The 21,893-nt window shown below is 41.6% G+C and overlaps 1 protein-coding gene, 1 non-coding gene and 1 pseudogene across 2 annotated transcripts in view; 1 reads left to right on the top strand and 2 right to left on the bottom strand.

The window, feature by feature from the left end:
- Nucleotides 1-21,893, top strand: part of NCOA2 (nuclear receptor coactivator 2) — a 170,135-nt gene that overhangs the window by 135,756 nt on the left and 12,486 nt on the right. The window contains exons 11-15 of the mRNA XM_007448496.1: nucleotides 737-947; nucleotides 3,518-3,724; nucleotides 6,442-6,657; nucleotides 9,631-9,760; nucleotides 18,868-19,033. Coding sequence (XP_007448558.1) covers nucleotides 737-947; nucleotides 3,518-3,724; nucleotides 6,442-6,657; nucleotides 9,631-9,760; nucleotides 18,868-19,033 — 930 coding nt within the window. The remainder of the gene's footprint in view (nucleotides 1-736; nucleotides 948-3,517; nucleotides 3,725-6,441; nucleotides 6,658-9,630; nucleotides 9,761-18,867; nucleotides 19,034-21,893) is intronic.
- On the bottom strand, nucleotides 1,662-1,734 carry TRNAG-UCC (transfer RNA glycine (anticodon UCC)). Its single transcript has one exon. It is a non-coding gene; the product is annotated as a tRNA-Gly (tRNA).
- On the bottom strand, nucleotides 13,272-17,796 carry LOC103086870 (vacuolar protein sorting-associated protein 29-like; annotated as a pseudogene).

The following is a 21,893-nucleotide window of genomic DNA, read 5'->3' as shown; positions in this document are numbered from 1 at the left end:
TTTATGGCTTCTGTAAAGTCAAATTAATAGCTGCTGTGTTTTCATCCTGCTTCCCTGCATTTGTCACCAAAGCTGGTGAGTGACTGAGAAAGCCAGTGTCATTCGAAACTGAAAGTGTAAGCAGGAAAAAAACACCACTCAAATGGAAAAGACAGGGCTGAGCTGTTCATGGTTATTACTTCAGGCTCCTCGTGCGTTTCATTCCTTGCTCTTAAAAAAAAAGAAAGAAAGAAAAACAAAGTTCTAAAAGGAAATGACCATTTACTAACTACTGATTTCATGTAAATTTGGATCATATTTTCCACCAATTTTTTGTTGTTGTTATTTCGTCAGGAGAGTTAACCACGAAACCTAGGCCTGGACTGTAAGTCATAGTACACCCATGGTTAATTAGAAATACACATACTCATAATTAATTGAATTATTAGCATAAAATAAAGGGGAATTTATAAATTGCCAGTGAATCACAGTGCTAGAAGAGAGCTTTCTTTCTAATTCAGGCATCTCTCTTCACAGATGAGGAAACAGAGGAGCAAGAGATTAAATTATTTGTCCTTTGTTGATTTAATTTTTTTAAAAGATGATCAATTAACTGCTAGGCCTGAGGTTCGCATGTGTCTGCATCTCTTGTTTGGCTCTGGTGCCTTATACCGGTTAGGTCTGTAATTGCAAACCGGGCCTGTGGCGCCCACTCTTCGCGTGGGACTGGATAAACTCTTCTGTTTGTTAACCGCAGCCTGGCAGTGAGCTGGACAACTTGGAGGAGATTTTGGATGATTTGCAGAATAGTCAATTACCACAGCTTTTCCCAGACACGAGGCCCGGCGCCCCTGCTGGATCGGTTGACAAGCAAGCCATCATCAATGACCTCATGCAACTCACAGCCGAGAGCAGCCCTGTTACACCTGTTGGAGCCCAGAAAACAGCATTGCGAATTTCACAGAGCAGTGAGTATGAGATATTGATGGTTATGCCAAGAAATTCCCATATTATCACCATCAGAAACAGGGGTTATTAAAATCTGACGCAAACAGCTTAGTCACTTCAAGGTTTTTATGGTCAGATAGCACCACCTACCGTCCCAGCCCTTCAAAACAGTATTCAGGGTGGATTCTAGTAAACATGGCCTTTTTGCAGGCGCTTATGGTTAATCTAATCAACACGGGGTGAGACTGACCTGCATTGATAAAGTTCTTCGGGTGATTGTCGTACTACTGCCTTCATAAATGGAGTTTAAAATAGATTTTCTGTGTCTTAATATATGGCTGAATACTTAAAAGACAGAAACTTAGAAAGTTACGCTGACTTTTCAGGAATAATACACTACTAAAAATTTTTTATCAAAATACTCATACGTGAAAGGGCTGCACACATTAAAAATATCTTGTCCTATCTCTTAGGAATCCTCATATAAATATCCATTTTACATGGAAATTTATCATATAAATATTTTCTAAGTGCATCTTAAGTTTAATTAGTATGATATACAGCTGGAAGACCTTGGACTGTTTTATAAGTGACATTTTTTATCGCTTACTTGTATTTTTTTAATTTTTTTTATTTATTTGGCCGCACTGTGCGGCTTGCAGGATCTCAGTTCCCTGTTTTTTTGGTTTTTGGGTTGTTTTTTTGCCCGCACCGTGCAGCATGCGGGATCTTAGTTCCCCAGCCAGGGATCGAACCTGTGCCCCCTGCAGTGGAAGTTCAGAGTCTTAACCCCTGGACCACCAGGGAGTTCCCTATTTTATATTTTTGTAAGTTTAAAATGAGGTCTTTCTCCACCTTGAACACTTAGTTTACAAACTTGATAGTTAGCTAAAGTTGTCCGATAGTTTTGAGCAGAAGAAAGTATCTTTCCTGCGCTAGGGACATGATCTGTAGAAAGACAGAGAACCTCTTCAGTGTTAAATTGGTGAACAGAATGATCTTTGCCTCTACAGATACAGTTTGACCCAAAGCTTAGCGTCTGTTCTCAAATCAGAAATGGCAACCATCAACCAAATCACAGAATATCCTTGATTAATCTTTTCTCAAAGTGATTCGTGATCATTCTGAAAAGGGTAAAACAACACAGAGTTTTTGCTTGTTATCTGTCAAACGTGCCTGCTTCTTAGGGAATGGAGGGTTGCTTATGGCCTATGAGAGATCACAAAGTCAGAGAGTTGAGAAGTAAGAAACACAGTAGCGGGTTTATGCTCATGACCCAGCCGAGTTAATAGAGGACTGCATGAAAACTCATGGTTTCTCCTCTATCTGTACCTCCTGATGGTATTCAGACTACTGAATGGTAACCAGATACCTAAGCCTGAGGAAGTCAGCTTAAGCATGTACATCATTTTCATTTAAACCCTAATTCTTCTAAATATTTTATTTCTGTTATTGATTGTTAAGAACGTTAACGTGTTGTAAATGTTCTGTTTCATACTGTGTTTATATAATTCAGAGAAAATAAAGTCCTTGATATTATTTAATATATTAGCTCTCTCTATATATATTACAATTATAATTGTATATATTACAATTATGAATTGTAATTTATAATATCTTTGTTCTTGTAGAAACATTGTTATCAAATCACTGGTTGTCTGTGTGATAGTATAGTGCACTGGTGTAGTACTTACTGCACAGTAAACTCTTGTGAACTAACCATAAGAATCCTTTCAAATATAAATGTATCTGGAATTTAAAGAAGCTATATTTAGAAGACTTAACAGGGCCCTAAAGCTTCAATACTAACTTCAGGTACCAGAGTTCACACATTTAAAGATTTTAACTTCCAATGAGAGTAGACATTTTTAACCTAATTCTATTCCTAGGAAAGTCCAATTAAAAAATGATAGTCTCGGGCTTCCCTGGTGGCACAGTGGTTGAGAGTCCGCCTGCCGATGCAGGGGACACGGGTCCGTGCCCCGGTCTGGGAAGAGCCGACGTGCCGCGGAGCGACTGGGCCCGTGAGCCATGGCTGCTGAGCCTGCGCGTCCGGAGCCTGTGCTGCGTGACAGGAGAGGCCACGGCAGTGAAAGGCCCGCGTACCGTAAAAAAAAAAAAAAAAAAAAAAATGATAGTCTCATGTCCAAACCACATGTATCTGGGTTTGGTGCTATATGCAGGAGATGTTTATGGCTTCACAGCTATGACAAAGCAATATTGCTAAATTCAAATAATATATGAAAAAAATATTAGTAGTTTCCTTAACAAATACAGTTGAATATTAGAAGTTAATATTGGGGAGAAAAATATATGGTAAATAATAGACGTGTTCTTTTTTTTCCTTTTACTTTTTTTTTGTTTTGCAAGGTTGTCAGGAATTAAATTAGAGACGTGTTGATTAGATTGCAAGTCTGTGTTTTCGCGCCATATGTTTTTTTGTCTGTGAATTTGTCTTTTATGTAGGCAGTTGGTCCCTGACATGCATATCTTTGTTATTTTACAAACGACATTTTCCCTGAACACTACTTCTGTTGCTATATTCCATTATCCTATATTAACCTTAAATTTTCATTTGTTTTCTCCTTAGCTTTTAATAACCCACGACCAGGGCAACTGGGCAGGTTATTGCCAAACCAGAATTTACCACTTGACATCACATTGCAAAGCCCAACTGGTGCTGGACCTTTCCCACCAATCAGAAACAATAGTCCCTACTCAGTGATACCTCAGCCAGGAATGATGGGTAATCAAGGGATGATAGGAAACCAAGGAAATTTAGGGAACAGTAGCACAGGTAAGGGCTCAAATGTGCTGTTAACTTTATTGGTGGGTTATTTAACTTAATGATGTATTTATCCACATCAAACTTAGTAGAATTTTTCAAGTGAAATTTTTTATGCTAGAAACTAACATTTGAATGTAACTAAATTCTGCAAATTTTCACTGTGAGCATGGTATATGAAACATCGGAAAGCATTCAAGTAAGCTGACCCTTTTATTCTGTGATCATTGTTTTTACAAGGGTTCTAATCATTAATCCTATGGCATAGGCTTATTTCACTTCTACTCCAGTTACTATTCCAGACACTGTAGTGATATGTGTAAAATAATTTGGTGGTTGCTAGCTTGTTGTGATAATCTGCTGATAACCCCAGAATTTCCTGTTAGTAGATGACTTGTGTTGGACAAATTTCAGAATGAAGGTTTAAAATTCAACCAACCTTTTATACTCGTAACGATAGCAATTCTCATTCCAAAACAAAAAAACATTAATTAAAAATAACGAACTTAAAAAAAAAAAAAAAACGAACGAACTTTACATAGTAGTGTGCCTGGCCTAAGAGCAGCTGATCCAGGGGCTCCATTTTTAAAGATCTGTGAAGTTGCCTGTGATCTGGTTTGGCCCTTGACCTGCTGTAACTTAAGGTGTCTGCCAAGTTCCCCATGCATATTCCTAAGTGGTAGTCACCGTCATAGCAGCAACCGTACTCCCAAACCTCCACCCAGCTCAGGCTAGGAATCACTGCTGCAGCATTGATTGCTGTTACCACCACGTCCTGTACCCTATGGTATCTGTACCCTGTGGTATCCTGTACCCTTAGGATGCTAAGTTTTCTGATGGAGAACTGCTCACAGTTTACCGCTGGAGACAAAGGCATTGAAAGAAACAGATATTATAAAAAGAACTTATATTCCTGGGTTTTAATTCTTGGCGTTTTTTTTTTAGCTTAGTCTGTAACCCCTGTATACACATTGCCGTTCAGATAGTTAACAGAAAATAAGAGTTCAATCTAAGGGTTGAAAAGATGGATTTCTTTTTTAACTTTCTGTTGTTGGTAAGCAATTCATGGGAAATGTGAAGAATGTTGTATTAAAATAGTTTATTCATTCAGCAAGTATTTATTAGGTGCCTACTATATGTGCCAGGCACTGACTACATCACTAATTTATTTATTCGCAGAAACAATGCCATATTAGTTTTACATTATTTTTACAATAAAGTATTGATTTATATAAGTAAAATATTGACTTATGTAAAATTCTGTAAGGGAAAAGGAGCCAATGATTTATGAAAGGTGGCTTCTTATTATTGGAATACAAGAAGATCTGGGTTCTTGGAGGAATCTTTAGGAATTGGGGGATATACCTATATTCAAATCTGGGCAGCCCGGAGATGACTGGCATCCAGGCTGTGAAGATCGCACAATGCCTGTGCTTTGTTTCAAAAAGAAAAATGAAAAAAACCTGAAAGAGACTACCCTGGTTACAACTGCATTAATATTTCGAATTATGGATTAGTCCCTCCTGCTTTCTATGCTTTCTATAACCTTGTTATATTAATTAGATAATAGATTCTTTGAAAGAGAAAATGCCTTTTCTCCCACATCTTTGTATAATTCAAACCTAGCCTTAAAACGGTTTTTAAAATATGTATTAACATAATATTGTTCTAACTTGTTCAGTCTAATTACCCTTAACTCTAAATCATCCTAATGTAGCACATTCTCATTTATTTCACCAGTGAAAAACCATCCGCAATACATGTTCTCTCCATTTCTGAAATAATACCCTATTTTTTAGTTGTTTATCATAATTAGAGTAAATGAAAGCAAGCCATGTCTCTGAAAGCAGAACTGTTACACATCCATTATTAAACGCTTCAGAGTGAAGGGTCCTCACTTGGGGTTGTTCCCCTTTAGGATATCAAGTCTTAGCCCGTGTCTGGCCATTGCCAGCATCTCGGGGGGCAGGCCAGAGAGAGCAAACACATGATCTGCCCAGCAGTGTTGTGCTCTTCTCACTGGTGTGTGTGGTCACATAGCTGTTACTATCTCATGTATACAAGGGTTTTTACAAATCTGTCCCAACGCAGCCTAGACCTATATCGCCAGGAGTGTGGTGGTCCAGGTCCACTGAAGTGGTTGGCACTCCCTTGCCTTGGCCAAAAAGAACTGGAGTGGAAAGATGCTGTCATTCCCCCAGCTTCCGAGGCTGCTTTGGTCAGCTTGGAAGCTTAACAAATTAATAATGCTCAGAAAGGGATTTGGGGATTGAAAGTCTGGCCGGGGCTTCATGGGATATTCTCTGTGATTTGGGTTTTTAATTAGAATATTGATTATTAGTTTTCACCTTGTTCCTCTTAGCCTCACCTCTCTTTTGGAAAGTAAAGCATTGACGTGTGTATCAGCTAATGTGATTCACTTCCTGAGGAAGGAAGTTGGGGTTATCCACATGCCACAGCACCTGTTTCTAAGTACATATGGGAACAATTTTAACAGCTTTTCCGAACTGTAAAGAGTGGCAAGTCCGTGTTGTGAAAAACTTCGTAGTAATTTGCCATCTCGTATTTCTTAGCCAGGGGCCCACGTCTGTGCCGGTGAGGGCCTGAGCTGTTGGGCTAACGGTGTGTTGAGAATGAACGTCTCGTACCAGAGTAAGATCATCCGGTGTTCATACATGCTGACTGTGTTTCCAGTCACTGTATCTCCGTTTTCTCTGGCTTGCCTGCAGGCATGATTGGTAGTAATGCTGCCCGGCCCACCCTGCCATCTGGGGAATGGGCACCTCCGAGTTCCGCTGTGAGAGTCACCTGTGCTGCTACCACCAGTGCCATGAACCGGCCGATCCAAGGAGGTATGATTCGGAACCCAACAGCCAGCATCCCCATGAGACCCAACAGCCAGCCTGGCCAAAGACAGATGCTTCAGCCTCAGGTCATGAATATAGGTAAGGTAGTTCCTGTGCTCTTTGCTTTTCATTTTTATCCTTTCTTAGAAGAAGAGAGGAGCAAGCTCCGTAAGTTTTGTCAAGACATGCTGCTAATTTGCGGTTTAGGTAATCCCCTCATGTCAAGCTGTCATAAGTGGGATTTTGCTGGAACTCTGTACAGGATCATAGAATTGCAGGTTTTCCGGGTACTTAAGAGAACCCACTACCTTTATGATGTTTTATTTTCGTTAAATTATCTAATTTCGACTTTTGCAGGGAGTGAATTGCCCTGTAACACTATAAATGTTATACAGATGATATTCTGAAGAAGTATTTCAGTGATGCACCAGTGGTTCCTAACTCTGCATGGTCATCAGGACCTTAAAATGCAGATCCCTGGGCCACTACCCTAGACTATTAAACCAGACTCTCACAGTTCCTCACTGAAAGTGCAGGCTCTTAGACAGCATCTCACAAAATGTCGGGATCACTAGAATTCTATTTGGATACAGTTCACATGTTATTAAAATTAATGATCTGATACACTGTGTAATACCATTTATATGAAATGTCCAGAATAGGCAAATGTGTAGAGAAGGAAAGTAGATTCGTGGTTTCCTAGGGCTAGGGCTCATGGGGGGAATGGGGGGTGACTCCTAATGGTCATGGGGTTTCTTTTGTGGGGAATGACAACATCCTAAAATTGATCATCGTGCTGGTTCTACAACTCTGCAGATACACTAACACCCACGGAATCGTACACTTTACACGGGCTAATTGTATGGTATGTGAATTATATCTCAATAAAACCATTATTTTTTTTTAAAAGTAATGCAACTCATCCTCAAGATTCTCTTAATCATTGACATACTAACCTTCCTCTTACCTTGTACATTAGCATAATTCAGATAAGTTGACGTTCATGTACTTTTTCATATACGTGCACGATGAGTAAGCACTAAATCGTTAATGGAAAGATGCCAAGATTGTTTTTTTTTTGTTTTTTTTGGGGGGGGGTTTAATTAATTTTTTTTTTTTTTTTGCGGTACGCAGGCCTCTCACTGTTGTGGCCTCTCCCGTTGCGGAGCACAGGCTCCAGACGCACAGGCTCAGCGGCCATGGCTCACGGGCCCAGCCGCTCCGCTGCACGTGGGATCTTCCCAGACTGGGGCACGAACCCGCGTCCCCCGCATCAGCAGGCGGACTCTCAACCACTGCGCCACCAGGGAATCCCGCCAGGATTGTTTTGACACGATAATGCAGAATGCTCATCCTACCCCAGCATCAGTTTTCTTTTCTAGTTGTTTAATTGCTCAGCGCATTTTGGCTTATTGTTTCTGAGATGACATTCACATTGCCTTTCTACAGAGAATGTACTTCAAATTAATAATGTGTGATTCCCAAACATAAATTCACGTAATTTGAGGCTTACATGAAAATACAAAGAATGGCCAGATTTCCATTCAAAAATAAACTGGGAAATTTTTAAAATGCTAATTTGTTCATTTAAAAATCATCATAATAAATCCCTTATATCCAGAAATTTCATTTATCCTCAGTGTTTCTTCTCTGATTGGCACCTGGCTTTTGAGCTTGAAATATGGCTCTGTGAGCTTCACTGTGTAGCTGAATTTCTCTGATTTTTAATAAGCTCGAAAAAGCCGTGAACTCAACAGAAAAGTATCTGTTGTGATGGAAAACAGGTCTACAGATAGTGATAATAAAATCACTAAAGAGCTCATATCATGCATTAGCTTTAATCCTCTACAGAGAACTTCTAAGAAAGAGCACATCTAAGTTGTCTGGGCCACCTCTCTGCTCCTCCTTTACTCAGACCAGCACTTCTCAAAAGTATGCCCAGGACCTCGATGCCCTTTTAGGGCGTCTGCCTGGCCAAAACTATTTTCATAATAACACTAGGTTATTACGTACCTTCTTCGCTCTCATTCTGTCATGGACGTACAATAGATTTGGCTAAAAAAATCTTGTTTATGTTGCAGACAAACAACGTCATAGAAAAAGAAATCAGATTTGTGGTTACCAGAGGGGAGGTGGGCAGAGGGGAAATTGGATGCAGGCGGTCCAAAGGCACAGACTCTCAGTTATAAGTTCTAGGGACATAACGTTACAACAAGGTCAATGTAACTAACACTGCTGTGTGTTATATATGAAAGCTGTTAAGAGAGCAGATCTTGAGAGTTCTCATCACAAGGAAAAAAATTTTGTATCTCTTTGAAATAATGGATGTTCACTAAACTTGCTGTGATAATTATTTCATGATGTATGTAAGTCAAATCATCGTGCTGTACACCTTAAACTTCTGTAGTGCTGTATGTCAATTATATGTCAATACGACTGGAAGAAAAAAATCTTGTTTATGTTAACATAGTGGATTTATTATGATGACTTTTAAATGAATTAATAATCATTTTTTCTTTTTCCAGTTTTAATTTCCAATATAGTAAATATCAGTGAGATATAACCCACATACACAAAAGCTGTACTTTAAGAATATAAAGACTCCTAAGTCCAAGGGGCTTGGAAATGCTGATCTAGAGAGTCTTTAAAGTGGGTGATTAGGGCTTCCCTGGTGGCGCAGTGGTTGAGAGTCCGCCTGCCGATGCAGGGGACACGGGTTCGTGCCCCGGTCCGGGAGGATCCCACATGCCGCAGAGCGGCTGGGCCCGTGAGCCATGGCCGCTGAGCCTGTGCGTCCAGGGCCTGTGCTCCACAACGGGAGAGGCCACAACAGTGAGAGGCTCACGTACCGCAAAAAAAAAAAAAAAAAAAAAAGTGGGTGATTAGCCTTGGTATTTCTTGCCTTTTTTTCTATTTCAGAACAAAAATTCTCCTATTATTTTCACCTAATTATTATTGCTTCTGTCTTTTTCTTTAAACTGTATATTTCTCTTTCTGTTCTATAACCAAAACAGATAACTTCCCTTATTACAAGTTGCAAGATTTTGGAATTGTTTCCTTCTCCCATTTCAGGGCCATCTGAATTAGAGATGAACATAGGGGGACCTCAGTATAGCCAACAACAAGCGCCTCCAAATCAGACCGCTCCCTGGCCTGAAAGCATCCTGCCGATAGAACAGGCACCGTTTGCCAGCCAGAACAGGTGAGTCTTGAGCACTCAGGAGGTCCCGGAGAGTTCATGAGTGCCGTGAGTTATCTCAGACCTAGGCCAGAAGTTAGTCTGGTCCTTTTGAACAGTTGGTGCCTGACCAGTTTTCATGTATTCAAACTATATCATTTACTGGACTGGGAGTACAGGGGTTCGGGGGGCCGGGGGCTGGGTATCCAAAAATCAGTTTGACCTAGCACATGCCTTTAAAGAAGTTATAATTTAGTTGGAAAATAAAATATGTAGACTAATTAATAACTGTAATATGAGCTAGTATGTACTATAAATGCCCTAAGAGAAATAAAACATATTTCAAGGGATCATCCAGTTGGGGTGATTGGGGAAAAAAGCTTCAGAGTCCTGAGTAAAGGTATCATGTCAGGAGGCAGAGATGGCAGGAAGCTAGTCCACCTGGCAAAAGCAGAATAATCAGAGTCCTGGAGGTTACAGAAGCAACACAGTATGTTTAGGGTAACAGAGAATAGTCTAGTTTTATGTTACATATATTTTACCACATTAAAAAAAAAATAAAAGTATCAGAAGATTTGGCCAGGGACTTCCCTGGTGGTCCAGTGGTTAAGACTCCCTGCTTCTGGAGGAAAACTAGCAAATGATGGAGCAAAAATGCACATTTCATCTGTTGCATTCAGAGTGCTATAATTCAAAAATGTGTCAGTGAAATAAATGCCTGAATGTTTAAATTTTCATAAAAAGTAGCCTGTAAAATATATTCAGATAAGAAAATGTTTTGACCTGTGTATACTTTCCAAAATCATTCAAAAAATTATTGGGGTCTTAAATTTGCTGTATTTTAAAAACAGTGTTGCATACATTCATTTTGTATCAAGTAAAGTCATAAATCCTCCTTTTCCAGCTTAAGAAAATATATTGTATTTACCTTAAATTTTCATGATTTAATAAACATTCAATCTTACTAATTTTTAATGCTTAATAGGAAAGAAAACCAAACCAAAGATTTTTTTTCAAAGCGTTCCCATAGCTCGCATTTTTGCACGGATTCTTCTTCAAGAATTCAATTCACAGCTATTGACTTTTTTCCTCCCTCTTATAAAAGAAATAAACTATACTGATATATTCAAAAAAAAAAAAAAAAGACTTCCAATGCAAAGGGCATGGGTTCGATCCCTGGTCAGGGAACTAAGATCCCGCAGGCCACGGGGCACGGCCAAAAAAAAAAAAAAAGAAGAAGATTTGGCTGGAAAAGTAGATTAGTAAATGAAATAGATTTATAGAGGGTCTTAAATACCAAACTCTTCTTCAGCCCTTTTTCTTTCTTTCTTTCTTTTTTTAAAATATTTATTTATTTACTTGGCTGTGCAGGGTCTTAGCTGAAGCATGCAGGATCTTTGTTGCCTCGTGCAAGATCTTCACTGAGGCACGCAGGATCTTTTTAGCTGCAGTATGTGAACTCTTAGTTGCAGCATGCGGGATCTAGTTCCCTGACCAGGGATGGAACCCGGGCCCCCTGCATGGGGAGCGCAGAGTCTTAACCACTGGACCACCGGGGAAGTCCCTCAGCCTTTTTTCATTAAGCCATTGGAGAAGTTTTTGGAAAAAGGAAGTGGTATATGATCAAGTTTGATTGAATTTTTTTGATTCTGATTATTAGTCTAATCATTTTTGTTTCTTTGTAGGTAATCTTTTCTAATTGCTTTTGAAATATTTTTAGAATTGCTGTACAGTAGTCTTAACTATAGTGTGTCTAGGTGTGGATTTATTTATTTATACTGCTTGGTATTTGGTGTATGTTGTGCTCGTTTTATCTGTGGATTCATCAGCTCTGGAATTGTAGCCATTTTCTCTTTAGGTACTGCCCCTCCGCCATTTTCTCTATTCTTTCTTTCTGGGATTCTGGCAAGACATACGTTAACCGTCTCTTTCTACGTCAGATTTTTTAAAACTTCTACCCTCCTTATTTCTTAACCCATGTATTTTCCATCTCCCTGTCTCTCTCTGCTACATTTGGGATAATTTGTCCATGTCTATATTTCATTTTATTAATTATCTCTTTAGCTATGTTTAAACCAATTATATTTTTCATTTCTAAAAGTTCTGTTTGCCTGGTTACTTTTCATAGCCTCCTACTGTTTGCTTACTTTTGTGATTCCATCTTTGTATCATTAAACATCACATTCATCATTACTTTCTAAATTTCTTGATTCGATAATCCCAATATCTGGATTTCTTGTGGTTCTAAATCCAGTGATTGACTCTTGCTCGTGGTGGCCTGTTTCCCTGAGTACTTTGGTAATCTTTCATCGGGAGTTCCTAGTTGATCTTTGTCAGTGATCCAGCCGGGGTTAAAGCTGAAGACACTTTTCATGCAAGGGAATTTGCATTGGTCTCTGCTGGAGGCGAGGGTCTCCGCTCACCACTCTCCTCAGTGCAGTCCAGCACTCTCCGCTCAGCTCTTTCACTTGGCTGTGGCCCGGTGCCCCAGCTCTCAAGGATAAAACACACCTGTTGCTGGGGGCTTAGGTGTTGCTCAAGTTTTCGCTCAAAGATGGTTCTTGTTCCATTATTCCCTGCAAAGACAGCCTCACAGTCGTGTTATATGCATAATCCCATGGTTTTTAAGCAAAGCACTGGAAGCAGACGTTGCACAGGAGACCTTGAGGCCTACGTGATGGTGCTGCTTGGCCAGTTGGGTGGGCAAAGAGCCCCGAGGCAGAGAGAGAGTTAGGAGCCTAAGCAGGAGTCAGTGTGGGCACTTAAATGATGCAGGCGATGTTTTCTGGTCAGTAACCGTGTTAGAAAACAAACTGGAGGAATTCTGCCTTGAGGCTCACATGTAGAAGGTTCGGGTTGGAGGCTCAGTGAAGACCTTCCAGACTGATCGTTTTGTCCACTGGGGATTATTCTAGTCTAAAATTATGAAATACTTTTATCAAATTCACAAATGATGAAAGCAGGGTTTCTCAAATTTTATAAGGGTAGAATATTTCCAGAGCTTCTTGTTTAAAAAAAATATATACAGATTTCATAGTGACTCTTATTACCCTGGGATAAAATGCTTTTGCATAGCTCAGAACTGTGGTGTGGTGCCCATTTTCCTTTCTATATCTTTTTTTTTTTTTTTTTTAATAAATGAAAAGCAACTGTTTATTACTGGAGAAGCAAAGAATGTATTTTCTTGTATAAAGAAAATCTAGATTCTTTCTCCTCATGCACTACTTTGGTGATAAAGTTCCAAATATCAACTATGAAGATACTTACAAGGATAAATCTTTCTTAACATGTGACCATTTACTGTGTGGTGGACGTTTTTTCATAGAAATCATATACTTAAACTAAACATAATCTTATAGTTTACAAGAAGCTTAGAACATTGTATTAACAGAAGACGAGATTATATTTTACTGCAAAATATTATAAAAGTGATACAATTTTGTGGCTCTTAAACGTTTAATTACTTGAGTTGAACAGGGGAATGAAGAAGAAAAAAAAAAAGCCCAACAGAAAAATCATCAGGACACGCCTCACTTTAAGATTTTTCATATTCGATTTGTTCTACTTTCACGTCGTCTCCAATTAGCTGATACACGTAAGCGACAACTGTAGAAGCCTGGCTATCCATCAACACAAATGAAGGATATCCATCAACACAAATGAATAATGTTCATTTCCAAGGCATTATATGCTCCAGTGGCAGAACCTGGATTAATGCAGAATTTATTTTCATGCTCAAATCCTTCAAATTTATGTGTGTGTCCTGAAATAAGGATATCCATATCAAACTGCCTCTGCAACAGGGCTAAGCTGGCCATATCTCCCCATGGAATAACTTGATGTCCATGGATCAAACCAATTTTGAACTGCCCAACCGCTACAACTTTCTGTTCTGGATAATTCAGATTCGCATCGAAGTCTCCTCTCACAATATGAACATCACCAGCCAGAGTCTTGAGATAGTCCTAACTCTCTTTGGTACAAAGGTTTCCAGTGCAGAGAATGTGCTGAATCTTTCCTGGTACCAGCGGTTTTTTTTAAATTTAGCTGGCAGACTGTTGCACCGGTGTGGGATGTGCAGGTCTCCTAATAGCAACGCCACCTGGAGATAGAACAGTCTTCATCTTTAGAGGGGGATCCCTTCAGAGATGGATTGAAGTACATAGTTAATGTAGGAAGCATCCTGTCACTGGGCTCTGCTCAGTCACCCCTTTGTATTATCTTAAGAGAGTGGTAAAGGATTCAGAGGATTCAATGAAGTTTTAAAATATCAAAATAGCAGAAGATGAATATGAGCCCAGCAATATTGGACGTGTGCGAAAAAGTTGGGAACTAGTTACTTCACTGAAAGAAAAGATGATCAGGGCAGTCGCTTAATAACTGTTTTAGGGAGATAAGGAAGAGAGGGTGGGTGCTCGCCGGCTGTATTCCATTCGCTTAGCGGGGGAAACTAGTGTCTTCCAACTCCGCTGTGCCTGTGAACCATCTTTGGGATCTCATTGAAAGGCAGGTCTGGGTGGAGCCCAGGATTCTGCGTTCCTAACAAGCCCCAGGTGATGCCAGCACCGCTGCTCCTCCAACGCACTCTGTGTGGAAGAACAGACAAGAACCGCAGTCATCAGTCAGTGTGGCTCTTACTGGACTAGCTGCCAAGGGCGGTGTGTGGCCTCCATCACTGAGTACTATTCTTGGGGATAGAGCATCGCGTAAATAACCGCCGTGATCATTCTTGGAGGTTATACTTTGTCGGGGTCCTTCTAGCTCTTTGAGTCTGATTTCGTGGTGTCAGTGAGTATTGCGCGTTTTCTAAATATGTTTATTGGATATGTTAAAAAACACACCCATTTCCATGGAAACCTGCACATAGTAAGTAGGGAGTCGAATAATTAAATCCAGCACCTGAGAGTTGGTTTTGGATGAAATGTCTAAGATTAGTTTCTAGGGAAAACTGGACCCAACATTAGGATTTTCACTGTTGCCCAAGCAGAGGAAGGGTTCTGTTAAAGCAAAAATGAGGACCTCCCCAGCCGTCCAGCAGCTGGGGCTCCGCGCTTCCACTGCAGGGGCCGCGGGCTCCATCCCTGGTCGGGGACTGGGATCCCGCAAGCCACGCGGCGCAGCCAAAAACCAAATAATAATAAAATGGAAGAATTCCGAGTACACACTGAGGCCAGCTACAGAGTCGGCTGGTTCAGTTTGCTGGGGCCGTTTCTGTGACTCGCCCTGCCCTGTTCTCTCGTTGCTGTCAGTTTTCTTTGTAGAAGAGCGCTGTGGACAAAGCAAAACATTTCCACCACTTTTAAAGTTATTTATTTCCATTTTTCCAGCCACTTAACCCCTCTTCTTTTATTTTAAATAATTCAGTTTGGAAGAAATTTATAACCAACTTTATGGTAGTCTTATTGTCATAGAAATCCAGAAACGATGGATAACAAAGGTTCTAACCACGTCTCTCTTTTGAAATAAAAGAAAAGCAGTGCCTTTTTAAAATCCCCTTTATAAGTATCACCATTAATATTTTATATTTTTACTGCCTACCTATTTAGGAGTAGGTTTTTTAATGTTTTATGAACCCAGCATTAGTTTATATACACATTTCAGAAAGACAGTAGTTTAGCCCTTTAATCTCTAATGTATTCACATACTCATTTATTTATAGCTGAATTTCCATTTTCTGTAGTTTCATTGTGGCTTTTCTTCCTTTATTCATTTGGTATGTAAAAGAGTTGTTTAAAATATAGCCCCAAATTTATGGATGACTTTTTGATGATTTCTATTGGATTTATAAAAGTGAACAGTAGCTGCCTTTCATGAAAGACTTCCTTTCACATTAAGTTCAAAATCTCTGAGTAATTTGGTTTTCTCTTGTTTGTAATGTGTCTAAGAGTAAAGGTTCTTTGGTTGACTATGTCTTATCATGTAGTAGCTGCTACTGTTTTGCAGAGTTTTGAAAACACACATGAAAAGTGATAGTGTGGTATGATTTCTCAAACAAGAGCTCAGAATTGATCGTATTCCCCTTCTTATTACCATCTTTAATGTCCTGCTAGTCTATAAATAAATGAAAGTGTAGATTTCAAGAAATAAGCTTTTTATTGATGACGTATTAACTACCTTCTGCTAGTTCATTACTTACCATTTTGCCAACTTGGGGCCTCTGTGTGTTCTTCCCTTTATTCCTCTGAATTTTATCCTTGACTTAGTATTATTATATTTGTCAGCCACCGTCTAGATTGTGACTATATTTGTAATTGCCCAAAATGTAGGAAAATAATTTCTTCATTATGTTGGCAGCCATTTATAAAGTTGGGATTGGAAGTCTGGGTCAGTATTTTTTTCTATAAGCCAAGTGTATTATGATGTTTCTAAGGGAAGTGATGTAACTCGTGGTATGCCCAAATTTGTAATACTAAGCCACAACGCAGTATATTTTTCTGAGTATAAAAATGTATTTTTCTGAGTATAAAGTATGATAACCTGGCTAGATCAAGAACCTTTTATTTTCACCAGCTTGCTGAACCTATGCAGTTCAAGTACTGGTCCAACAAAGAGATTGAAGATGGCCTCACTGGGCACAGTCTAGGGTTGAGGTTTCTAAATAAATGCCAACATCAAGCCAGCATAGTGCAGTGAGTGGTACTAGAGTTGAGAGGATAGTGGGGGTGGTCCAGAGTGGCCGTGAAGGAGAGATGCCGAGCCCGGATGGGAAGGTAGAATTGCAGTTGAAGAAGAGGGTGGGAAATGTGGAACGGGAAGTCTTGGCATCATGGTGGGTATGCGGCATCCTCTGGAAACAGGCCAGTTGCCCAGGGTGGCTGGGACCCACAGGGGAGTCGTGGGCATTACGTTGGGAAAGGTCAGGCTTTACCAAAGTGTGTGTGTCCTTGAATTCCACCACCACCAGCACCCTGTCCCAGGGCCTTAGACATTGCGAGTCAGCTCAGTAACGGGAGAAGGAACCTGACAGCATCGTATCGGGAGAATCAGAGAGAGACTGTAAGCCAGAAAGTGTCTTGAAGGTCCCAGCTCAAGTTGAAGAGGGCCTTGACCAAAGTGGGAATGTGGGTCAAGCATTGGTTTAATGTTTTTAATTAAAAAAAGAAAAAGCATGTAACAAAAATGGGCTATTTTATTATGTGGGAAATCGTTTAGATGCAAATGAGCATCGGTAGTTCTTTTTCTTTAAGCCTTTGGATGTGGCCTCCCCGGGGTGGAGCTGTCTTCCAGAGTACCAGACGGAGTGTCCTCTTCCTTCTGACGCTGGGTTTCAGGCAGGTGCAAACTGGGCAGTCTGCCTTGCCATGGAGCCCGTGCAGCCTTGCTTGGGTTAAAAGGGAGTCGATTTCACATTAGCCGGTCATCAGCAGAGAGATCTGGGATGGGGGTTGTTTGTGGTCGTGTGGGAATAAAAGCTTCTGAAGAAACAGAAGTCGAAAATTGTGAAATAAAGCTAGAGGAAGAGAATATTAACTAGCATCTTTGGGGAATGAGGTCTCAGGCCTAAGAGAATTTGGTAAATAGACAGCATCCACTCTTGGCTGACTTGAGCTCCTTTGTTCATGAAATTGACCACATCTACAGTGGGTCATTGCCCTTCGGGGAATCCCCTCCTCTCTCTGCTTCCCTGACGCGCAGGTCTGTGGCTGTCCTCCTCCTCGTTGCCGCTTTTCTGTGTCTGCTCTTTCCTCCCGCTCCCTGAGTGTGCAGTGTTCTGGTCACAGCTGTGTTTAAAAAGTTGAACTCTGGGAGCACGAAGGGCCATGGGGGAACCATTCCAGTGGCTGATGCCTTCCCGGGAACCGAGGCCATGGTGGGAGAAGAGGCAGGTGCAGAGAGGGCCCCGGCCGGGAGCACGGGCCTCTGCCAGCGCTGGCGAGCGCCCTAGCGATGGGAACGCTTGGGTGGAGCTGGGTGGGCAGCGTAGCACACACGCTGGGCTCCAGATGGTGCCCCTCACAGCGCCTCGCAGGCCGTGGGAGGTGGGCTCGGAGCCGCGGACCGCCGGTGAGCAGGGTCGTCGAGGGTACGCTTAAGTGGGTGATTTTCTTCACAAGTGACATGGGCTAAATGGAGAGGATAGAGTTTTTCCAGTGCACTGGGTTAGAACTGTTTGAAACTGACTCTTGGCTTTAATCCTCAGCATTTCAGGATTCTGGGCCAAACTGGCACAAAGCATATGAAACCGGTTAGATAGGTCATTCATCCCTAGGTGAATCTATCATTGCTGAAGAATGAGGGAACTTACCTGTAAACTTTATCTTCTCCAAAACATATAGTAACTTTAAGAGTACAAATTAGAGTATCATTTCCCCTTTTGCTATTACAGTAACTCAGAAGCTCTTTTTTAAAACTCCCCAAGTTTGTCAGTTAATTTAAATTATAGGAGTTTTATATACCATAGAATTTGGAGTGCAGTGTTACGGTTTTATCACCAGTCACCTTATATAATAACAAACATAATTTGCATGTTCCTGGTCTACTTTTCATTGAGTAACTCAGGAAGTCTAACGACCACGCTTCTTGAGGATTTTAATAAATGTTTTCAAGTCCCACTTAACGCATGACAGAGAAATGTCCTATCGGTCCAGCCACGTGCAGTCTAATGGCAGCTGATTCAACAAACTTAATGGAGCTTTTATGCTCATAGTGTCCCTCAGATGGGCCTTCAGAACCTCATGCGAAATGAGACTGCAATCAACTGGTCTTTTTTGCTAAAATTCAGGAAATTCCTTTGACTACTTCAGTACAAAGTAAATACATACACGCTTGAAGAGTCAGTGTGGATTTGTGGGAACGTAGTGGTCGCCTAGGTCGGTGTTGAATCCCAGCTTTGCAGTGTCTGCCTGTGTGCTCTCCACCACAGGGTCTGACAAGCTCTCCAGGCCTCAGCGTTGCCAGCTTTAGAGCGGGGGCAATAAAAACAAAGCTCACAACATCCGATGCCTAGATGTGTGTCCAGCTTATCTCTGTTAGGCACTGGATAAAGTATATCTATTATTTAGGGTTGTTGTTTGTGTCTGGCTGGTATAGTATTTTACTACTTTTGTCTTTTAAGGGAAAAAAAAAAAAAAAAAAAAGTTCTCTAATCAACTAGCTTTTCCACGGGCCTGAGATGAAGTTTGTCTCTACAGGCAGCCGTTTGGCAACTCTCCAGATGACTTGCTGTGTCCACACCCTGCAGCGGAGTCTCCGAGTGACGAAGGCGCTCTCCTGGACCAGCTGTACTTGGCCTTGCGGAACTTTGATGGCCTGGAGGAGATTGACAGAGCTCTGGGGATACCCGAGCTGGTCAGCCAGGTGGGCACAGGGCGAAGCTGGTGGGGACTGAGCACTTGCGTGGGCACGGAGGCACCTGTTCTCTTTCGTCGGTAGATAATCTGCAGTCTGCTTTTTAAAATGCTTTCTTACCTCTTAACAAGCAAGCTCTGTTTTCTGTCTCCCCCACTCCTTGTTACTCCCACATCGAGAATGGAAAATACTGAGAATGAGTTTGACCTGTACTTTGGGTCAATTGAGCTGAAAGGCAGAAACTCAAGTCCAACTCATCGACTGACAGGGAGGAACATGCAAGGGGCAGAGAAGCCAAGAATAGAACATTGCTGCCCCAGCGATCCAGAACCTTCCATCTAAAAAGTAGTATCCTTAAAATGGTTCTGACAAAGCTAGGGGCAGGACAGGAATAAAGATGCAGACATAGAGAATGGGCTCGAGGACACAGTGGGGGGAAGGGGAAGCTGGGACAAAGTGAGAGAGTGGCATGGACATATATACACTACCAAATGTAAAACGGATAGCTAGTGGGAAGCAGCCGCATAGCACAGGGAGGTCAGCTCGGTGGTTTGTGACCGCCTAGAAGGGTGGGATAGGGAGGGAGGGAGGGAGGGAGATGCAAGAGGGAGGGGATATACGTATGCATATAGCTGATTCACTTTGTTATACAGCAGAAACTAACAACATCCTAAAGCAATAATACTCCAATAAAGATGAAAAATAATAATTAAAAAAATAGGGTTTCCCTGATGGCGCAGTGGTTGAGAGTCCGCCTGCCGATGCAGGGGACATGGGTTCGTGCCCCGGTCCGGGAAGATCCCACATGCCGCGGAGCGGCTGGGCCCGTGAGCCATGACCGCTGAGCCTGCATGTCCGGAGCCTGTGCTCCGCAACGAGAGAGGCCACAGCAGTAAGAGGCCCGCGTACCGCAAAAAAAAAAAAAAACAAAAAAAAACTAGTATCCTCAGTCACTCTTCATCTTAACATTTGTGGGCTAGTGATAGGAAGCTACTCGTGCTAAAAGAATATGTTGCACGTAAGTTAGCAGAAGTCTTTTCTTTTGGCTGTGTTGGGTCTTTGTTGCTGCACACGGGCTTTCTCTAGTTGCGGAGAGCGGGGGCTACTCTTCGTTGTGGCGTGCGGGCTTCTCATTGCAGTGGCTTCTCTTGTTGCGGAGCATGGGCTCTAGGCGCACGGGCTTCAGTAGTTGTGGCTCGTGGGCTCTAGAGTGCAGGCTCAGTAGCTGTGGCACACGGGCTTAGTTGCTCCGTGGCATATGGGATCTTCCCGGACCAGGGCTTGAACCCGTGTCCCCTGCATTGGCAGGCGGACTCTTGACCACTGCGCCACCAGGGAAGTCCCAACAGAAGTCATTTTCAAGGCAGCTGCAGTTCATTCATCATTTTGCCCTCTGTGTGGATTTAGCCACAGTCATATGGGGACTATTTAGTATCTACGGGAATGTAAAGACGTTAGCCAATCTTAGTGGGGTTCCCCCTCCTGGTGATTAGTTGGTGACATAAAGTCATTAACTACATCAAGAGTACTTTATAGCAACAATATAATAAATAACCTAACATAGTCTCATGAAATAACTTAGGACTTTTCTGAATCTGGCTACGCAGCCCAGTTTGTGTGAAGCAGGCATCCTGGTTTCCCATAGAGTCACCTGGAAAAAACGATGCGTCTCACTGCTGTCTTCCTCTTTTCTCAGCATGAATCATCTTTATTTCTTATTGCTAAGAAATACCCTCCAGGGTTCGCTCTTCTTCATGGACGTAGGTTGTATCGTGAGGGTCTGTGGGAAGGGAGACACCAGACCCATTGGAGACCTCTCTGAAGCATTCAAAACAGCCCTGTCATAATCCCCACGTTCAGCAGACATAAGTGGGAGTTAAGACTTGATAGTTCATACTGAGAACAGCAGAATGGAAAGAAATGGCTTGAGGTTACGTGACATAACCTGAAATAAGAAAGGAAAATGGAATTGAAGTATTTCCTGTGTGGCTGGTTTGCTTTGCCTTTAGTGCTGGTGAGAATTTAGCATTCAGTATTGTTATCCCTGAGTTTTGTCTAAGTGACATTTAAAGATGTGATTCTTGGGGTTGCCGAGTGACTCGGAGCATTGTTTTCATCAAAAGTGGTATCATTTCATTAATATCTTCAGTCTCTTTTTTTTTTTCTCATTTATTTGTGTTGTTTCTGTTTTGTCTCATCAAATCCCTCATCCTTATATCATATTAAACTGAGTTATAGAAATAATGATTAGGTGGAGTCGGGAACTGTAGAATACACGTGGACTTTATTTGTACTCATCAGAGTTGTGTGTTTTCTTTAAAAATGGATATGAAACTTTCTCTCTGTTAAAGATGGGCAGATATTTAAAGATCTGAGATAGTTTTGTGGATGTAGTTAGAGCAGTAATTCAACAGTGAGTGGTTTCCCCCAAGCGGGCTCCATCCACATTTTAAAAACTACTACGGACAGGGGAGTGGACCCAGTTCTCACGGGTCCACGTGACCTAAGCCCAGGATTCTGTGTGGCCCCAAGCCCTGCTCTCACATGGGTAGACTGGCTTGAGGAAAGCTTAGGCTGTTACTAGGCTAAAGGAAACCTGAGAGATGATTTTGCTGTTGCGTCCTTGCCTCCTGTCTGTTGGGAGGTTTGTGGCAGAAGGAAGAGGAGAATGAACCAGGTGCACCTTCCTGCTCTACGCAGAGTCATTTAGGGCCACCTACATCGAGGGTGTGCCCCTTGGAGAAGTTCTGGATTTTCTGCAGCCGCCTCCTTCTGACCCAGATAGGGTAGCCCTAAGAAGTCAAGGATAACGAACATGTTAAATACGGCTAGTAGGAAATAAGATGGTGGCAGAATGTGGGGTGTGTAG

Source organism: Lipotes vexillifer, unplaced genomic scaffold (assembly GCF_000442215.2).
Source record: "Lipotes vexillifer unplaced genomic scaffold, Lipotes_vexillifer_v1.1 scaffold815, whole genome shotgun sequence".
In the NCBI taxonomy this organism is placed as follows: Eukaryota; Metazoa; Chordata; class Mammalia; order Artiodactyla; family Lipotidae; genus Lipotes; species Lipotes vexillifer.
The sequence above is the reverse complement of the archived record's forward strand: the minus strand, read 5'-3'. Positions and strand labels throughout refer to the sequence as shown.